Source organism: Cyclopterus lumpus, chromosome 7, assembly GCF_009769545.1.
Source record: "Cyclopterus lumpus isolate fCycLum1 chromosome 7, fCycLum1.pri, whole genome shotgun sequence".
NCBI lineage: Eukaryota > Metazoa > Chordata > Actinopteri > Perciformes > Cyclopteridae > Cyclopterus > Cyclopterus lumpus.
Window position 1 is genome coordinate 16,100,399 of NC_046972.1, and position 20,146 is coordinate 16,120,544.

General features: G+C 40.1%; 1 protein-coding gene across 4 annotated transcripts in view; it reads right to left on the minus strand.

The window, feature by feature from the left end:
• Nucleotides 1-20,146, minus strand: part of LOC117733470 (SPRY domain-containing protein 3-like) — a 50,000-nt gene that overhangs the window by 3,321 nt on the left and 26,533 nt on the right. For 3 of the 4 annotated variants that reach the window (XM_034537150.1, XM_034537147.1, XM_034537148.1), the window contains exons 8-10: nucleotides 9,027-9,084; nucleotides 3,245-3,415; nucleotides 2,705-2,838 (exon numbers count right to left, since the gene is read on the minus strand). In XM_034537150.1, coding sequence (XP_034393041.1) covers nucleotides 2,705-2,838; nucleotides 3,245-3,415; nucleotides 9,027-9,084 — 363 coding nt within the window. The remainder of the gene's footprint in view (nucleotides 1-2,704; nucleotides 2,839-3,244; nucleotides 3,416-9,026; nucleotides 9,085-20,146) is intronic. The other variant, XM_034537151.1, reaches the window with a different exon arrangement.

A 20,146-nucleotide genomic window follows, 5' to 3' on the forward strand; every position in this document is an offset into this window, starting at 1 on the left:
AGCACACCAGCAACTCCTCTATCATTGCATTGATCGGTTAGTTAGTTAGTGTTACTTGTTTTAAAAGGGTAAGTTCTGATTCTTCAAAGTCACACCATAACACAAACTAACTAACCGATCGAAGTAGCGGTACAGCAGCAGCTCTACGAGATAAAAGTACTGTTTTTGACAATGGAGTCTTGTGACAAAAGCATATATAAAGGCTTCCCGGTCGGTGGTGAAAATATTCTTAATATAGTCACTTGAATGGATATTAATTTTTATTAAGTGTCTCAAATATATTTTGCTGCAGTCCCCTTTCCTTTCCTTGTCTCCAAACTGGAGGTAATACCCCGACTGCGTATGAGTAAAATCAGAACATCCCCCTTCAACCGCTAATCAATTACAGATGAAGGGTGTGAGTGTAAATGCAACATGCATGCTTCATTAGTTCGATCAAACCCCAACAACCATTGAGGGGAACGTGTTCTGCTGAATAAATATTGAAAAAACCCTTGATTATAATCCCCACTTGGGTTTCAGTACAACGTGACGTGCGCTCACACCCGCTCAGTGATCTTGACTTGCACAACCGTGTGGGCGAGTTAGCCCATTGGCTGAATGTCAAGACGACAACTGTTGTAATTAAAAAAAATGAACTAACAAGTGAAGATGAAACAGTCAGATGAGTGTAAAGTGTGTGTATTCATATATAACAGTGATGTTAAAGCAGAATATGAGGCTGTAGATAATCTCCTCTTCATTAGGATGCATCCATGAATGGCTGAAAAGCTTAACGCTTCACTGTAAAATAGAGCTGCATTGATAATCAATTAAACGATTAGTCAACAACAAATTATTTTTCAGGTCAAAATGTATTTTGATGGGACTTGGGATCGAATAATTACATACATTACATTCGAGAAAATAATCCCTTTATCAATCAGTTCCAGCCATACTTTGTTTACAGTTTGTACATCTCCATATGTATGCACAGTAAGGAGGCACCAATACCAGTATCCGTCCGATGCTGTGCTCATGTACTTGTAATCGTAAAACTACTCCGATACAACCACAACCGATACCACTGCGTGCATCGCCGTGGAGATGATGCAGACATTTTCGCAGTGAGCCTCCACCACATCAAGTAGTTTAGCTGTGAGGTTGTCAGCTGTGTGTCTGCCTGGTAAACATTGTCAGGGTTTCCACCGGTGTATTGACAGCACGGAGTAACGTTAGCGAGTATCCGCACGAGAGAGACGATGATGTGTATGAAGGTAGCAGTAACATTTGACCTGTGACCATAGCACTGCAGTGCATGTACACTTTAGGGTAATATTCAGTGAATAAATGCTACTCCTTAAGACCCAAGCAAAGATCCTGTGTCTTGTTTGCCACCCTGTTAAAGTGAAGGAGGGTTCGTCCCAAAATAACTGTCAGGCTCACTCAAGAGACAAGCCGCTCCTTAGAGATTTCCTTTTTGTCATTTTTAATATTTCTTTTAACTGTTTAACTGATATCATTGATGGGTATTTGTTTGTCAACGGTTAAATATTAACAGTATCAAGTTTGAATGATCTGATTAAAAAATAAATACATTTCAAAGTAATTGCCATAAAATCCCATGAACAGACAAAAACCAACAGTTAATTTGTCCACTCACAAGTATTATCTGTGTATCTAAAGTCTGGTATGTCTTATTCCTCCGCGCCACAGATCCCTTTGTAGTACAGTCACTATAGAAACACATTGATGAAATAAACATTTGTTTATTAACAATAGATAATCCGTTAGCAAGTTTACTGTCGACTCATAATTTTATCTTACTGAGTTAGTGGTTTTGAGTTTTATTATATTTAAAATATCACAACATTTGATTAGGAATTGATTATTGATATATGTTTGCAACAAATTCATTAAAGCAGTTATCGGAGATTTCTCCAGCCAGACCTTTTGAACATTTGAGTTTAGGTGTGGTTAGCGTGAATATTCATAATGGATATCATAATTTGGAAGGAAGAAGGCTTGCACCAGTCTTCATTTCAAGTGTCTACATTCAATATGTTTTATAACTATAATGCATCAAATGACAATGTGAACCTTGACCTTAATCTGCAGCACCCATTGGCTTTTGGGTAATCTGACCAGCCACATGGTTTGTTACACAATCATTTAAAGTATTTGGAAAAGGGCGGGTACTTTTACACTTGACTGGATGATTGAAGTTCATATGATCTTCTGATATCGAGAGAATCCAGCTGACATGTAAGCTAAGCTTCACAGAGCTGTTTTGGTTTGCTCTCACTGTTCTCAGCCTTAAATCTCTCTGTTCACGACCTACCTCAGCACCGAACTTCTGACACACACAGTTAGAGAATAGCCTGTGAACATAATGGAGCAGCTAAAGAGCTCAGAGGTAGTGGAGCTAAAGTGAGAGTAAATATTGTCACATTCATCAGGTGGATATAAACACGACTGCAAAAGAAAGCTAATGGTCTTCTGTCTCTGCTGGATGAGTGAATAAGTTTGTGTTCACTAGAATACATTTAAAAGATGATGACGTCTCAGTAATTACAGTTTGTTATGCTGCCCTCTAGTGGCTTCAAGAAACAATTTATTGCAGTTTGATATTATTTCCTGTCATCATAAAATGCTAATGAATCTCGAACATGCTTACGTGTGTGTGTGTAGCAATGGTAACCCAGCTGTGTTGTGTTTTCCTCACCGTGACGTTCCTGCCCTCCTGTCCCTGCTCTAGCTCTTCCCCATCTTCCTCTTCGTCGTCGTTGAGGTACAGGACGTTCTGGACGCCAGCATGACCCGGACGGACCTCCAGGCGATCCCAGTCGTCAATGTCACCTGAGGACGAAACAGAGAATCGTGTGAATAAAGGATTTTATGTGCAGACAGAACATCTGCAGTAGAAGTTAATAATTGTCACCACCACCTAAAATGTTTTGTTTTGTTAGAAGGTACTGTTAATGTTAGATAATATTAGCTGTTGCCTTGAACATTACGGTACTTGTGAACTGCTATCACAGGTTTGGTCATTTGAACGTACCAACTGAACCCACCTGAAAGCAGTAACGCCTTTCTATCTCTCACAGAAAGCGAGTGTCTGGTGGGTTTTGGGTGTGGGGGATCTTGGTTTGCATCCAATTTATTTCCAAATGTGCAACACAATGAACTCTATTAAGACTGAATGTTGCCTTACACTGAACCACGATAAGCAGGTTTAAGAGAGAAACTTCCCACGGACACCAACCTCTTGAATGAGTGACAGTGTAATGGCAGCACCCGAAGCCTTCGCCCTCACCTTCTCCTTCCAGGATGTAGTCTCGTGGGAACATGATGCCGCAGCCCATGATGTCCCCTTTGAAGCAGCGAGGACCAAATGCGTCTCCAACGCCGCTGCCATGAAAGATCTTACCATCATCTGTCATTGTCAGAGGAGGAAACTTTCAATTCTGCGAATATTAGTTTATTTATTACTTTATTTATTTATTACTTAACATACTTAACATACACTTGCTCAATTGGAGAAATATTGTACTTTTTAACTGCACTATATTCATGTGACAGCCTAAATTAGGATTATTGCACACAAAACATATACAAATATACAAAATTAGTGGAAACATGGCTCCAGCTTCACAAATGAGGGTTTAGTACTTTTCCTTTTAATTATTTTAATATTTTAATTACTATTTTTTAAATGGTAACATTTCAACGGTTGGTTAGACAAAACAAACATTATGAAGGTTTCACGTTTAATGCTTTAAGTGCATATTTCTGATGATACAATATTTATGTAGTTTTACTTAAGTAAAGGATCTGGATTTGTATTTGTTAACCTGTGAGGAGGTATTCTGAAAAGATCACAGAGTTAGAATAATGACTAATAAGACCTAACATGGACAACAATTATTTATGATTATATAAATTATTTGAATAAATCCCAGCTGTCTGTAACAATGGTTTCTAATGATATAATTTATTGAATTATTATGACCTAGACCAGACAAGCGGCAGATAACAGATGGGTGGATTGTGAAAGAAATACCGGAGCGTGCAACATGTGTACCCTAAATACAATGCGTTGCTAATATACAGAGCATCCTGACATTCCTGTCGGATGAGGATGCATAAAAAAGGTGAAAGCAGCAATCGTAAAAACACTTCTCTTAAAACAAAAAACTCATCAACAACATCCAAAGGAAATAATCAAAACAACACATACATCAGTTGCGCAAGACAACAAAGGAAAAAAAGGGTAAAAGAAAAACATTGCCGAGCTAGCCTGCAGACAAGCTTTCCTCAAGCGGAGCGACGTGGCTGCTCCTGGTAAATATTTATGGAGTTGTCATGGGACCCGTCCAAGGCTCAGGATAGTGTTTAAACAATCTCTATCTGAGCACCGGGAGGGAGACGGAGACACTGTATCATTACGGCTCCCATGTGGGCCCTTGTCACAACACCACACACTAGGCAAACAGTGGAGCCACGCCGGCACAGGCGCAGCGCCGCTAAATATAGCAGAGGAGGGCGGCTTTGGAGAGCGACATGGGTTGGCCCTGGAGGTGAGCCGGGCTATGGAAGTCCAGGTTTGGGTCTAAGAGCCGGTTCACTGGGACTGGAAAGGTAAGCGAAGCCTGGCAGAGCATCGAGAGATGAGGCTGGAGGGATGTTCCCTGGAGTTAATCTTCACAATTCACACACAACTAGTTCTGAACAATTTATTTTAGGACTAAATCAATGGTAAAGGACTTTAATTAATCCTTGAACACACTACTGAAGAATTACCGACAATGAATAAAACACATTCTCCATTTCCAGCTTTTAAAAAGTGAGGATTTGCTGCTTTTATCTTTTCATATTTCACTTTATAGTCTTTATACAGTAAATGTTATTTATTTTGAGTTTAGACTGTTGGTTAGACAATCGAAAGCGACTTTTACATATCGCCAACAGGTCTGGGAACAGCTAAAGGGCATGTATCCATCCAGCAATCTAATATTGCCCTTCCAAGTTGGTAGACTCACAAGACAGATTTAAACCCTCCTCTTCTCAAGATGAGTAAACTGAATTTTTTAAGTTGAATTAATTATTTGGAATAAATCATTGATATAAACTTCATACAATAACCTGTAAGATATAGTCAAATGAGTTTTGGCTGGCACATGTGTAAGACTAGCTTTGTTCTGGCATCCAATTATATGTTCTGTTGCTTTTCTCAAATGTGCTTTGGTAGTTAAAAGGTTGGAAATCGGGAAAGCCGGCTCAACTTGGAGCTCAGCTGTGGCGGAACATTTTAAAATTCGTGTCGGAGACCAGAGAGTTTAAAAATTGACATTAAGTTGTTGACCAGCGTTTGGCTCTGAGGCTGGTGAGAGTGCAAAGAGCAGAATACTGGGGGTGGTGTTAATGCAAAAGTCAAGATCATAAACGGAGGCTATGATCTTGCTAGCAATGTTAGCTACTGTGACCGTCACTAGGTGCTGCGTGTGACGGGGATCAAAGCAGCAACCAGGAGGTGAACACTGGAGTTTCAGAGTTTGGAGCCGGGCCTAGCGGAGGAGAGGACAGGAGGCTCTGACTGAGGACTGAGACCAGCTGGGAGAAAGAAAACAGACGTTCTCGTAACACGAGAGTTTGTCTGGAAAAGACCGGGCTTCCCTGCCCAGGGAACAATGACTTCACAGACTCCTAACACATGAAAATATAAAACAAAATATGTATATTCTTCATGTGAGTTGTGTATAAGGATTGACTGTATATTTCATTTGCAGCTGTCATGTGAGTTTATAAACAAGTGTTGAGCTGTTAATATAAAATATACAATTGACTTCCTAGTGTCATTTTCTAATGAGACCCAATCATACAAAGAATGAGGATTTATGAACTATAAATTAGAATCTCTGGTTAGACTTTCACCCAGAATTAGCTGGGCCATGAGGCTGGTGAGGTTACCGTCTTCAGTTCCAGCTCCAGGCTTTAAGGTGGTGCCATAGACTGTAGCTTGAGGATTTATAAGTTTTAAACAGTTGGACGGAAAATACAAGTTATTTGACATCAACCGGTGGGCTTTTGGGAAATCGCAAGGGACGTGTTTTACTATTTCTTTCCCCTGTCATTACTCTGACATTTCATAGACACAATTAGTAATTGAGAACATAATTGACAGTTGTAGCCACATAGTTCAACCAGGTTTAGCACCAAACATGGGGATATAGATGTTCAAACATATTGGCAGGGAGAGTGAAGGATTCCCTTTAAAGATGAAAATATTAGTCGATTTTGATAATCGACTGCTTGTTTATGTCATTTTTCAAACAATGCCAAAAAGTCTCTGGTTCAATAGCTTCTTAATTGTGTAATGTAATTGTGCTCGTAATGGACACACCATTAAGGTTTAGTACATGCTCCTTTTAGATGTGTGTTTTTAACAGACGCTGTTTGTGCCTGTAAGTGTCATAGAGACTTTGTCATCCAAATCCATTTTTGTACCATTAGGTAAGAAGGTAATATAATCCCCCTATACAACATGTTGGTATTGAATAATTGTTTTTGCAGAACTTGAGCTGGAATCAGATTAGACCCCGTCAAGGAAGTTAGACTGAACCCTATTATGTTAGGTTGGCTTGGTGGTGAGGGATGGAGGGTGGCGGTGGTGGTAAGGCACAACCTTCAGCTGCGGGTGTTGAGTCATAGCACGTGTGACTCACTGATGGGGGTTTGGAGGGGGTGACAAGGTTAATGAGGCTTGCTGAGGAGCACTCGCTGGTTGGATGGCTGGTTGCTCCTGATAGGGCCCACAGGGGCCTACTGCGCCCCACGGCCCATTAACTTGCGGAGACAAGCCGAGCCAACACACAGGATGGAGGTCTACACTGGGCCGGCTCCCAACACAAACACTCGTGGTAACACCAGTGCAGGCAAAAGAACTCTCAAACTATACAAGCTATACAAAGGAGCAGCGATATGGTTGGCAGCCATTTGTGTATATAACCGGAATATATCTGGAGTAAAATCACAACCTTTAAAGTCAATACCACACATCACATGTGATCCAGGTCAACACTGGTCGCGTGCCCATTACAACGGACCATATATCAGGATTACAGAAATAGAAGTCAGTAGTCAAGCTGTACATGCAAAGTATACATAAGAAAGGGAGGAATGTTGCATTGAATCATTATGTGATTTGTGTATTTGCCTCCAGCCTGCATAATATAAGACTATCTACAGCCATTGTTTTCTTCAAAGCTCGCAGTAAAAACATTTCAAACACTCATAGTGCACTAAGGACCAGTCTGAGGTCTTTAAAAATAACAATACGTCTATACAAAGCTAAGACCTGCCAAGAATATACTGGCAGATATGTGCCCCTTTAGATACTGAGGTCAAACAGAAAAACGAGCCACAAAAGTTAATAAAAATAGGTACCATGCGTCACAGAAGCACCTCTTCACGACATTCTTGGTTCGCAACTGAGCAGTAAAAACCAAGGTAACAAAGTCATTCCTTATTTAAGCAATTTCTGCTGCGGTTATATGACCTAGTGCATACAATACTGTGTATACATTAAGTTTCTGTCACTCTGCCAAAGAGCGTCTGTATGCAATTCTTTAGGTTCCTGAGCCGTTTGGTGAAAATCTCGAGAACCCAGGGAGACATGAAGAAGAGGCCCCGGCTGTTGATTTTAAGTAGCTGGATCAGAGCCTGCACCTTAACCCAAGCATGGGGAAGGCAAACCTCATACACACAGCGTGGAAAACCACATACATCATTTTAGTCTCTAACAAATAAGATTAATGGGAGCTGTGCTGGGGCGTGCACATTTCTGTGGTGTCCAACGCACAGCAGCCAAACCAAGCCGACCGCAGCGCTAGACCTCTGGGACTGGCATGGTGAGCCTCTGTGAGTGACTGGCCTCGTCTGTCACTCAGCAATGAGGTATCATCCATAGACCAGGCAGGACCCGCAGCATCAACTGTTATTACTATTAATGTATCCTAAGTATAAATGGAATCTGCAAAGGGATATGTGGATTTAGTATTATAGTATTTAGACTATAAACATCAACTCGAAATATGAATGGAATGTGCAGAGTGAAGAAGAAAATGTGTTTTGATAACTGATTTGAAGGTCAGCTAGAAGGAAGTATATAAACCTCCCTCTAAAAATAAAAATCATACTCATTGCCTGATGGAAGAACATACAACAGAGAGTGAGACTTTTGGCGTGTGAATCATTCAGAGTAAGAGCTTTATAAATCCCCAGTGAGAAAAAGTAACAAGGGGTTCTGCTTCAGACCAAAATAATGTGGATAGAAAGCCAGCTAGCTTGGTCTGATAAGGATGAACAAAATCTCGACTGTGACAGTGCATTGTGAGATAAAGAGCCGGCTACCAACTGTAGCTTGTAATAACAACCCCCTACCAAGCTTGCCGCTATTCTCATATCATGGCAGCAGCGTTTGATAGTTAATGTCTTAGCACTGATAAAGACGGGTACTGAGGCCTGGAATAGGAGCGGTGGGTGTTTTGTGCAGATGCCTCTACAGATATTGTTCACAGGCCTGTCATCACAAACAACCAAGACTTTACGTGTGTGTGGAAGAATTGAAAGATAAAGATAACTACACTTTTTGTCACGTTTTTTTTTTGGAGGGGGGTCTGTTGCTTCGAGAGATATCTACATGACCAAACTTCCACAGAAAGAGACCGAGATAAGATCCTACTTCTTCTTCTGATGCTGTCACCGTCTGTTTTATCAGCTTTCTGGGCTTTTTATCTGTCTGCAATCGTCTTTGATCTCTCTTTGTGCTAGGCACCATAACATCCAGGTGACGCGGTGCCCTGTGATGTTTGCATCTAAAAGCAACAGATAGATGCTTTAAAAGAAGTGGATCAGATTTATTGATGTCATCAAAACAAAACTACATGGGGAATTCCACACTCATGAAAATTAATAACAAACAACCTTCTTTCTGAGAAACGTCTGAGAGAAGAAGAGAAGGAAAGAAAATGGGCTTGAAATCTCACCAGCATGGTAAGCCACTGACCCTCGGCTCCATCCCGGGTGTCGATTCCTGGGGTAGTCCTGCAGTGACACAAACAGTTACACGGGTCAGAAATACGTGTTTTCACAGTTATGAATAAGATTGATTTCAACTGTGCAGTTTGGTGATTGGGACACTAATTCTTGAGTTACGGACAAAAAAGAGTGACCTTTGACAACCAAAATATAATCAGTTCATCCCTGGGTCCAGGTGGACGCTTGTGTTGAATTTGAAGTAATTCCCTCGAGGATTTCCTGAGATATTACGTTTACGAGAATGAGATGCATGTTCGGACAGACGGAGGGCCACGCAACCTGAAACACAACGCCTCTGGTCGAGGCCAGCGAGGAGGCGTAAAAAAACTGTAACAGGGAGAGTAGGAACTAATCAAGACAACACACAGCTCTTTAAATGAGTCTATTTACAAAAAGGGTTCCATGTAAAGACCAGTAGTTTACATTTACTCAAGTACTGTACTTAAGAACAATTTTAAAAGGTACTTGTACGGGTGGATCTGGTAACTGGTCACTCAGCACCACGTCAAATGTTGATAACCCCCTATGAAATAAAAAATTTGCTGAGGATCAAGACTCACACTCACGATTTGGTCTGGCGATGTCCGGCTACTCTCAATCAACCCTAAATTGATAAGTAGCAGGTTTAAAATGTGTCAGTAATAATAATAATAATAATAATACAGTTTATTTGCATAGGACTTTAAAAGGTAGTGAGAAACAAAATAAAATCATAATGAACTAGAATAAGTGAGTTTTAAGTGATGTTTTGAAAGTGGTGAGTGATGGAGAATGTGTGAGATGATGGGGGAGAGAGGTCCAGAGGGAGGGCGCAGCAATGGAGAAGGCCCTGTCCCCTCAGACCAGTATAATTCATGTTACGAATGTTAACATGTTCATAAAAGTGAGGATTCCTTTCCCACTCTATTTTAGATGTTGGTCAGTAGCCAGCTTACCAATCAAATGTATCGCAAATCTGAACAAAATATTGAGAATATCTGCGGGAAAAAAAGGCGAATGAATGCTGTTTCCATCCACTACCGTTATGCTGTAATTAGGAGTTGGTAATCAAGATTAACCATAGGTAGAACCAACTCTGGAAAAACCTTATACCATTGCAGAAGAAGACGGTGCAACAAGATGACATAGTTCGAAGAGCATGAGCACTCTGTGAAAAACAATGTAGAAAACTGGATGACAATGCTGTTTGTTTGATGTATTATTGTTAGGAAGGTTACATCAGATCTGTGTGGAGCGATGTGGGGACTGTTTTGATCTACTGCTATTTTTTCATTTCAAGCTTCAATGGATGTTGAAATCACATGTACGTCATCATTAACCAGCTACATCTGTTTGCATTGCAACATTTCCATTACAAATACTTAGCATTTTGCTTTTATCAATAGACACACTTTTCACCTCAGCCAGGCATAGAAACTTTGCCATATTTTAATCTTTTTGGATGTTTCCTTATGCGCAAATTGCAGAAAAACAGGTGGTTGGAGACACAGCTAGTGTTTAACGATGTATTTGTCAATATCTCTCCATCTGTCTGTCTGTCTGCATGTACAATATGTATGCATTTCTCCAGGTTTCACCGTGCCAAGAAAAATAACTAGTGGGCCAACCTTCGGATAAGATCATAGGATAACTCAGAGGTAAAACTCTGTTGTCTTGACTGCACCTACATAACTGTAGAAACACATTACTGAACAAGAAAGGAAGGAGGAGGATTAGAAGGGCAATGACAGTACACTTTTCTTTCACCTCTCTTCTCAATTTTTTCTCGTTCACATTCTTTCTGAGTTGAACTGCCCCGACTGCATTTATGTTTAGCTAGTAATAACAGACAAAAAAGGCAACGTTTCATATTTATTATGTCTCAAGAATCCAAAATATGACCAGGATGGTGTCCAAAAAAACAAAAAAGGTCAGTCTGGGGAAAAATGCTATAATCCAAATAAAAGAATATCCACTGATGACTGGAGAGGCAATACATTACTGAAAACACGAAATAGGCCCGCTGAAATTGTTACGATTCGCATCTGTGCACAGCAATTAGTAATAGGAACACTGTGGACAGACAGCTTGGTCGAGCCAGGCAGACAAGAGAGCAGCATTTGAGGACAGGACATCAGGGAAACATCAATGATCCTGTCTGACAACCCCATTGGGTCTTGAGGAACAGGAAATGGGGAGAGAGAGAGAGAGAAAGAGAGAGAAGGACCGAGTGAGACATCAGCAGAGAAAGACAGAGAGACATGGAGGAATGCAGCTATTCCTCCAAGCCTGAAAACCCTTGATCCGCCAAGTCTGCTCCTCTTCCCCCTCGTTTCAACCACAAAAACGAGGATTCCTCTGGCTGACTGACATGTAAGCTGAATCTCCATGAGAAAGAGGAACGTCTGGCTATTTTGCTCTCTGATTGATGATCCACAGACTGATCAGGGCCCTGTTTCAGAAAGCAGCTTTAGTGAAAACTCTGAGTTAGTTAACCCTGAGATGTGGGAAACCATGGGTTTTCAGTTCCAGAAAGAGAGCTAACTTAAACTCTGGGTCAGCTACCATGGTAACTGACTTTGTGAACATTTTCTTCAACAAATCCTGAGTTTCTCTCTGTCTCCTACCTCTTACAGAGCCAGAGACGCTATTTTATTACCTTGTTCATTCAGTCCGTATCAAAGCATTGATTAGCGGAGGTTTACTGTATATCAGAGACTAAATCCTGGTTGGATATTAGTTTGTTACACAGAAAAATGTGTTCTAGTATAGGAGCTCCATTGATGATGGCTTTTTCCTTCTCCATGCAGAACCTGAAGTTTTTAAACCTGCTTTCTGAAGCAGGGCCCAGATTAGGAATTTTGAGGAACATTGAAAAACTGAAGCAGCCCTTAAATCTTCATTATTCCTTCTAATTTGACAACATTACAGTATTTCTTATTTATGAAGAGCAAGACCAAAACCTTTGGCTGCAACTGAAATCCCTCAACAACTGTTGGATGGATTGCAATAAAATGTGTCTAGACGAAAGATGAAACCAACTGACGTTTGGTGATCCTTCCAACTTATCCTCTTAAACATATATGACAGTAAAAGTGTTGGGTGGATTGTCAAATAAGCACCTGCAAATCTTAATTTAGTTATTTAGTCCTCATTGAATGAACCTTTTCTCTTATAATGTTAAATGTGAAAACAAACCATTCGAAAATACAAACTAGTATCTTAGCTACTAAAAGTAATTATGTAATAACGTCTTCTAAACGGAGCATTTTCAACAAACCCGTGAACGTCCGAATGCATGTTGGCTAAATGACTTAGCTAGCTTTAAATAAATCACCAATGTGCTCGTGACAGTCGGCATCTTACCTCTAAAATCAAGAATCCATTGTTTGTACTCATTAATTACCACAATGTTTAAGTCATAGATCTGGCATCAATGTAAACTTCAATGTGTTCAATGCTGGACAGGTGTAGCAACAGTAACTAAGGCGGACAGGGAACAATCAACTGGCAACAAACTATACATTTTTGTCTTAAAGTTATTTTTGAATGTTACATTCAAGCCCTTTTTCAACAGAAGAAGAGAATAAAACATCCAAAACATCACTACAATATCTTTTATTCTTTTCTGTTTTTAACCAAATAGTTAGCATTCATTGTGGTATATAGGGGCTGAATATTTTTATACGGAATGTCTTAATACCTGAAAAACAATTTGATGGTGTAAAAATAAGATTTATATCTTCAGACTCTTCTCAGTATGAATAATATTTATTTTTTCAGCCATACATTCTGTGCAGCACAGATCATATTGTTTTGGGGGATTTGGAAGGGCTTTCACTCTGATAAAAAAAAACATTCCAACCTATTGTGGTTTGGAAATTACAACCGTTAATGCTGTGATTTCTGTTTTTCAATCAGTGGTGGCGCCACTAAATTACACCTACACTCCTTCTCTATCAACATATGATGGAATGTGTTTTAGAGACGGAGCACTATGTTCACCATCTGGTCCACTATCGTGTACTGTAAAACTCTCGAAACATGGTCGCTACCCCCCGTTGGCCTGTAGAAGCCTTCATTGACATGCAAGCTGCTTCTAAGAACAACAAACACTGGCATCGAGTCATTATGGTGGAGCAAAGCCCTGCAGTATCAGATCCACAGCTGCTACACCGGTGTCAACAGAGGAGCCTGCATTTCCACACGGTGGCAGAGTAAACAAGTCTGGAAGAGTAAGAGCGGAAAGGTGCGGGCCAAGTGGGGAACCATGTGGAAGCAGATACCTATTATCTACAGCAGCTATCACACTGGCATATCACGGAGCAACCTAAAAATATGCCACAGATGTGAGTGTATAGGTGTGTGTGTGTGTGTGTGTGTGTGTGTGTGTTAAAGGTAGAGTTGGTAAAAAAGGAAAGTAGTGTGTTTCTCTCATACGTGCCCACACAACCTCAGCTATAGGGGTTGGGCAGAAACTGTGTAGGGAACTAATGCAGGTCCGTTTGTAACTTCATGTCATCAGGCTAAATCCTTCAGCTCCTCACACGATGACAGAAAGTCTGAGTGAAGACAACAACAGACTATGTGTATGTGTTTAGGCATGTTCATCACTTTTTATGGATGCAAGTGCATATGGAAGTATTTTCTTGATACAAACGCATACAACTGATAAAGTGTGTTGTGGTATTGAATGACTGGAAGAAAAGGAGATACAACAATCTATAAAGACCGATCAAAAGAGTTGATCAGATGACACAAAACCTGCAACATATATGGGGAAAGATTTGAAGCAACTACAGGAAGTGAACTACAAATAATTTTCCTCATCAATTAATATACCAATCACTCTCGCTATGAATAGATTCAATGTTTTGTATATGAAATGTCAGAAAATGATAAAAGTTCCATGTTTTCCCCGCATTCTCTTGAAAAATCTTGCTTTATCGATTGACTAATTCTTGCCGTTAAATAAAAGTTACACCTTGTACTGTTATTGTGCTGGTTGTTGCTGTGTGTTTTGCAGCTTCAAGATCAGACATTGGGACAGTGACAGTGGTTTTACCCTAAATTGACCCTGTAAGAATATACAGGTTCACAGCAGTAGCACTGAAAAACTGTTAATAGGACTTCTGTATCACAGAAGGAAGAGGAGAAGAGCTGTTCCCAAGACCGGGTCATACCAGGACAGAGGAAACTCAGCAATTTCAGTCTCCTGAGCAGTTATATGTCTTGTTTGTGTGTAAGTGTATGCTTGGCTTTATGAATGTATTTTTGTACACAAACAGAGAGTGAATGCATAAAGTCATCAGAGACAGAGGATCAATGGTGATCTGAGAAAACCATCCTTTTTCTTCAGACACCGATTGCTGCTTAACCACATGTACGTCTCTTCATCACAACTTCCCATACGCAACCCTCCTCCCCTACCTGATTCTGTGCCCCCCTCCTCCCCACAGGGCTATGATATTTTTGTTTTTGTAGGATTTTGTTTGTTTTTCAGGACATGAGGGTTTTCCAGCTTTTTTCCTGTGTTTTACATGTTCTGAATAGCTTCCCTTGTTTTGTTTTGTTTACCTTCCGACTTTCTACCTTACTACCCCCCACACTCCTAGGTACCCTCTACACTCCTTCCACCCCATAACTAAGCCTAGATCTCTCTTTGTCCCACAGCCTAGCAACCCCTTGTGTACCGGATGAAAAACAACCGTGCTACCAAGCATATGCATGCTATACATTCACGGATAACCTTATCTTCAGAGGAATGAGAGTAGAGAGAGGTCATGTCAGGTCTAGGACTTGCAGTGGGGTCAAAACAGATCTTAGATTACTAACACACCAACCAACACATTTACCTCACATACAAAACATTCACAGTTATCACATAGCACAAAATTCCTCTGACTTCCCTGTTGGACAGCAAACTGTCAACACTGGCTTGGGGAATTAAAAATTGTACTTTCACCTTTGTTTAAACAGCCAATTTTTAACGTCTCAAATCTCAAAATTCTCTTTATTTTCTCTATTGAATCTTTGTACAAAGGGCAGAGAAATGGGACAGTGTTTGGGCATGCAATTTAAACCAACACTAAGTTCCAGATCACACATTCTTTCTTTTTACTTTTAGTACCCATTGCAGCTGCCCAGACAAAGTACGTACTGTTGCATGCAATATTCATTTATTTGGGACTTACTACTTTGTCAAAACATTGCATCTTGACTTTGACCCTTTTGTTCATATATATCTGCTGCAGAGAGGAATGTGGGTCATAATACTGCAAAATGCCAACAGATGCAGTAGGACATCCAGGTATTTGTGTCATAATATATCTGACATACTATGGTTTAGGACATGCTACATTTTTTTGTCTGAAGGTCTGCAGACATGCTAGTAGCTTTGTGAGGCTGTAGTTAGGCACAGTGGTCGTTTGAGACTTGATTTGCCAATCGACGAAGTAGATGTTGAAAAATTTCCCTGGATAATTGAAAACGTAGTACTGTTTCTGTTGCTGTATGTAAAATATGGGACAACCAAAGCAAGCTTCGCCATCTGGGGACCATGAACATACGTAATTTCCCATCAATCCATCCAAGATGTGTTATGATAGTGAAGTGGTGAACCAGATTAGCAACATTGTCCTTGCAGGAGCCATGTTGCAAATTAGGGTAAAACCTGTTACCTTTCTTTTGAGGTGAGCAGCTACTGTGGATGTTTAGGTAGGAACAGAGAGTGAGTTTGCAAAGGGGGTGAAAGAGATGTATAGTGAGGAAAACTGACTACAAAGTTGAGCCTGAAGTCAAGAACCACAACAAACAGAAAGATTGATACAGACAGGCAGATTCTAGCACTCTGTGGAGCAATAACGAGTGGATTTGTGTTTGTATTTTGGCCGTCTTACCATGCGATACTACGTGAAAAGACCAGCATGCAAACTTGTGACTGCTGTTGAGTAAACAGTCATTAGCCAAGCCCTTCACTTTGCTGCTTTATCACCTCTCTTGGACTTAAGCTTAATGTCTTTATAATAAAACCCAGATGCCGAGAGAAAAGAAGCTGAGCAAAAGAAAGGAGAGAGGAACTCTGAGGAGGTAATGGAACTGGAGTTATCACCACTCAACTTCTTTCTTACCCATGGGAGCATTGTGTGTGTGCATGTGTGTTTAACTGAGAGCATGTGTGTACACATGCTCTCAGTTTCTTTTAGGTCCATCAGATGATATTCTGGCATTTTGTTCTCTTAATTCAAAGACAATAATTAAGTGAGTATAACAGATACAGATTAAGAGTACAATGTGATTAAATAGCTTGAAAGTCAAACTGAATTATAAATTAATTTATAAAACATGCAATTACCAAAAGCGAGACATTCAAGTTTTCCGGAAGAAACAGCACTTGGTCCCCAACTAGACTTCCTGTGCTATTTGCATTTTTAAAGTAGGTAATATGCATATATTTGGTTAACAATGATTGATGATTAATTCTGATGGTCACGCAAATGTTAATAGTGGAAATTTATTTTTTTATTTATGCACACAAAGGGGATTAAGCTGATAGCACATTAATTATTTTATGTTACTTTGTTGTTACTTTATTAACAGTATAATTAATAGGCTGATATTTATACCCATTTAATTTAAAATCATACATTCAGCACCCACATATAGTCTGAATGGAGTGATTCCTTTGTTCCATAATCACATTTTTCTGCTTCTGCAATGCATCTACTATGATATTGCCAGTTGAATCGGGCTTTTTGGATCAAATCGTTGAATAGTTGACTATTTGGGATAACCCCTACATGGCATATTAAATCCCAAATATGGTTTCTCTTTGTCTGTTTAAATTGCTTGCCAAAAGGACCTGAAGCTCTCAGTCTCTGCCATTGTTCTGCCTACTGTGTTCTTGGCGGAAAAACAACATTCATTCTTTGCCACATGGATAACTGCAATCAGATGCAAAGAAAAGGGCAAATTGCACTCAGCTGCAAAACTTTATGGTTGTGTTTGCGCTGTAATATCATTAGCGCAATATTGTTTGTGAAGTTTGAGAAAGGGCAGTTAGCAGGTGCAAGTGATGTGTAATTCATGATGCTATCGACGGCTGCAATCTATTCTTTGTGAATTTGTCCGAGAGTGTGAAAGAGCGTTTATGAATAACATGAATTAAAAGTAAAGTCTGGTGGGAATCAGTGGGAATATAAGCTAGGCTAACTAGCATCAACTTAGATATCACTACTTGCGAGCTTCATTTCGTTCAAATATAACCACAACAGCATGACGATTCGCCCAGATGTTTAATGTTGTAATCGCTAAAGGTCCATAATAAATGTTATGTAAGTTAGTTGAAAAAGGGTACTTTTTGTATCAACATTCACAGGATGTACACAAGGATGTGATGCTGTCAGTAGTGCACCACAGGTATTGATAGTGTCAGTAGTGCACCACAGGTATTGATAGTGTCTTCCAGCAACAAGGAAATGCCCACCCAGAAGCCTGAAGCTAAGAAGCTTTTTCCACAAATATGTCCAAAACGGTTTGATCCTCGTTTTTTTCCTTTTTTCTTTTTAAATGGAAAAATATGCCCAGTAGCTTAATCATTAGGGTCTATTTTTCCTCAGGCAAAAGGTTTGCCAGGTGGTTTGGTAAGCAACATCTCTATGAAGATGGCAATACTAGTGGCATTACTGATTTATTGTTGTGGTTTTTTTTGTTTCAATGTTGAGTGGTAGACATCAATGACTTTGAAGAGCCAACAACACTAATAAGACCAACCACAAAAAGGATGCTCAGATTTACCCATTTTCCAAAATGACATGGCTGGGATGGAAACCTGTAGGTAGAGCGCACACATAGAGTGTAGGTCTAAGTATATTTCTCGGCCTCCTTTTTTTGTATAATAATAATAATAATACATTTATTTATATAGCACCTTTAAAAACAGGGTGTACAAAGTGCTCTACATAGAAGCAAGGTAAAAACATAACATCAATACAAGTAAACATTTCAGAAAATACATGAGGCAAAGGAGACAATGCCATATAGGCAATGAGCCCAATAGAGGAATAGAAAATTACAAATACAAAATAAAGCAGAACAGACAAACTAAAATAGGGGAACCAAAGAACTGCATAAAAGGACGACATCTTGGAGTGTACCAGTCCGGTTTTGGTATGCATCTATAACTTGCTTTGTATTAAAACCATTCAGAGTGCTCTTCTAGTTTTATATAAATTGCCTCTGAGACCTTGAGAGATGTGATACAAGTTTCATTTGTTATTTTTGTTATTCAAAGGAACAGAGCTTTGACCCATTGCTGGCAGCTCTCCACAGGCCTTGTCTTTGGCAGTCACTAATATTTCACATTCGTAACACTTTCGAGGCTAAACTTTCAGGGAGTAAAAAACTCACAAATCATGACCCCATACTTTCAAAGAAATGGTTCCTGAGTCAGAAGAATAATATTATGTAACATGTAATGTTTTATGAGAGAATCTACAAGTTTAATCCTACCCTTTATGAGCTTAGTAAAGAGGATTCAAAGCAGCCCTGCAAGATCCTCAGCTGTTACTGCTTGTACTTGCAGCTTAGTATTGAACTGTCTTGATACATCAATCCTTGTTATATTCACCCTCTCATCTTTTAAAGGAAAACTTCACCTCTAAAATGACCAATTGTAAATACATAAATTACTCTCAGGTTACTTTGAAATCTTAAAGAAAACATTTGAGTTTTTTTGCAGCAAACGAAGAATCTAAAAGCAGAGAAAAGTCATGATGAATTTAAGTAATCGTTGACAAACCTTGTGCAGCATAACCAAAGTCTCATTTATCCATGTGTGTGCTCACTGCTATTTTAAACACTTGCATAAACAGTACTCGCATCAACAGGAGCGCACCTGCGCAAGCGTAACTCTGCTTATTTGGAAGTGTGTTAAATAGTAAGGTTTGAGCGAAGATGCATTGAGACTTTGATTATACTGTATGAGTTTTGAGAGTTTGTAAACACAGCCCCCTATTTACTTTAGTTCATCAAGACTTTAATGTGCATTAGGGTTGCAAAGGGGCGGAAAGTTTCCGGTAAATTTCCGGAAAGTTTCCACGGGAATTTTGGCTCGGGAATTTTGAAAAAAATGTTGCTCTTTTTTTGCAAGAGCATATAACAGGGAACTTAAATGTAGTTGAGAACAAGATAGGGTTGCATGGTGTACCGATAATAAAAAAGGTACCGCGGTAACAGTACGTTCAAAACGATACGGTTTTGCATATTTTTAGTGTCGATACTTTATTAAAATAGCTCCCGATCAGAGCGGACAGACTGCTCAGACCCTTTAATGCTGCCCAGCGCGTTGACTGCAAGGAGGCGGGGCTGCGCAGCGCTCACACACTAACAGGCAGCCAGCTCTCACTCAGTGATCGCTGGGGAGACAACATGGCGTCACGTGCAGGCGCTTTTTGCGACTTTTTGTTAAAAAAAAGATGCGGAAAGCGCACTGACATACAGACAGTGAAGGAAAGCACACTGACATACAGACACTGAAGGAAAGCGCACTGACATACAGACAGTGAAGGAAGGCCCACTGACACACAGACAGTGAAGGAAAGCGCACTGACACACAGACAGTGAAGGAAAGCGCACTGACATACAGACAGTGAAGGAAAGCGCACTGACACACAGACAGTGAAGGAAAGCGCACTGACATACAGACAGTGAAGGAAAGCGCACTGACATACAGACAGTGAAGGAAAGCGCACTGACATACAGACAGTGAAGGAAAGCGCACTGACACACAGACAGTGAAGGAAAGCGCACTGACACACAGACAGTGAAGGAAAGCACACTGACACACAGACAGTGAAGGAAAGCCCACTGACATACAGACAGTGAAGGAAGGCCCACTGACACACAGAAAAGTGAAGGAAAGCCCACTGACATACAGACAGTGAAGGAAAGCCCACTGACACAGACAGTGAAAGAAGGCCCACTGACACACAAAGACCCGTCTGCAAAACGTGTTTCAAAGCCACTCAGACCAAGGAGCAACACGTCAAACATCAAAAGCACCTTTCAGACAGACACCCCGAATTTTTCA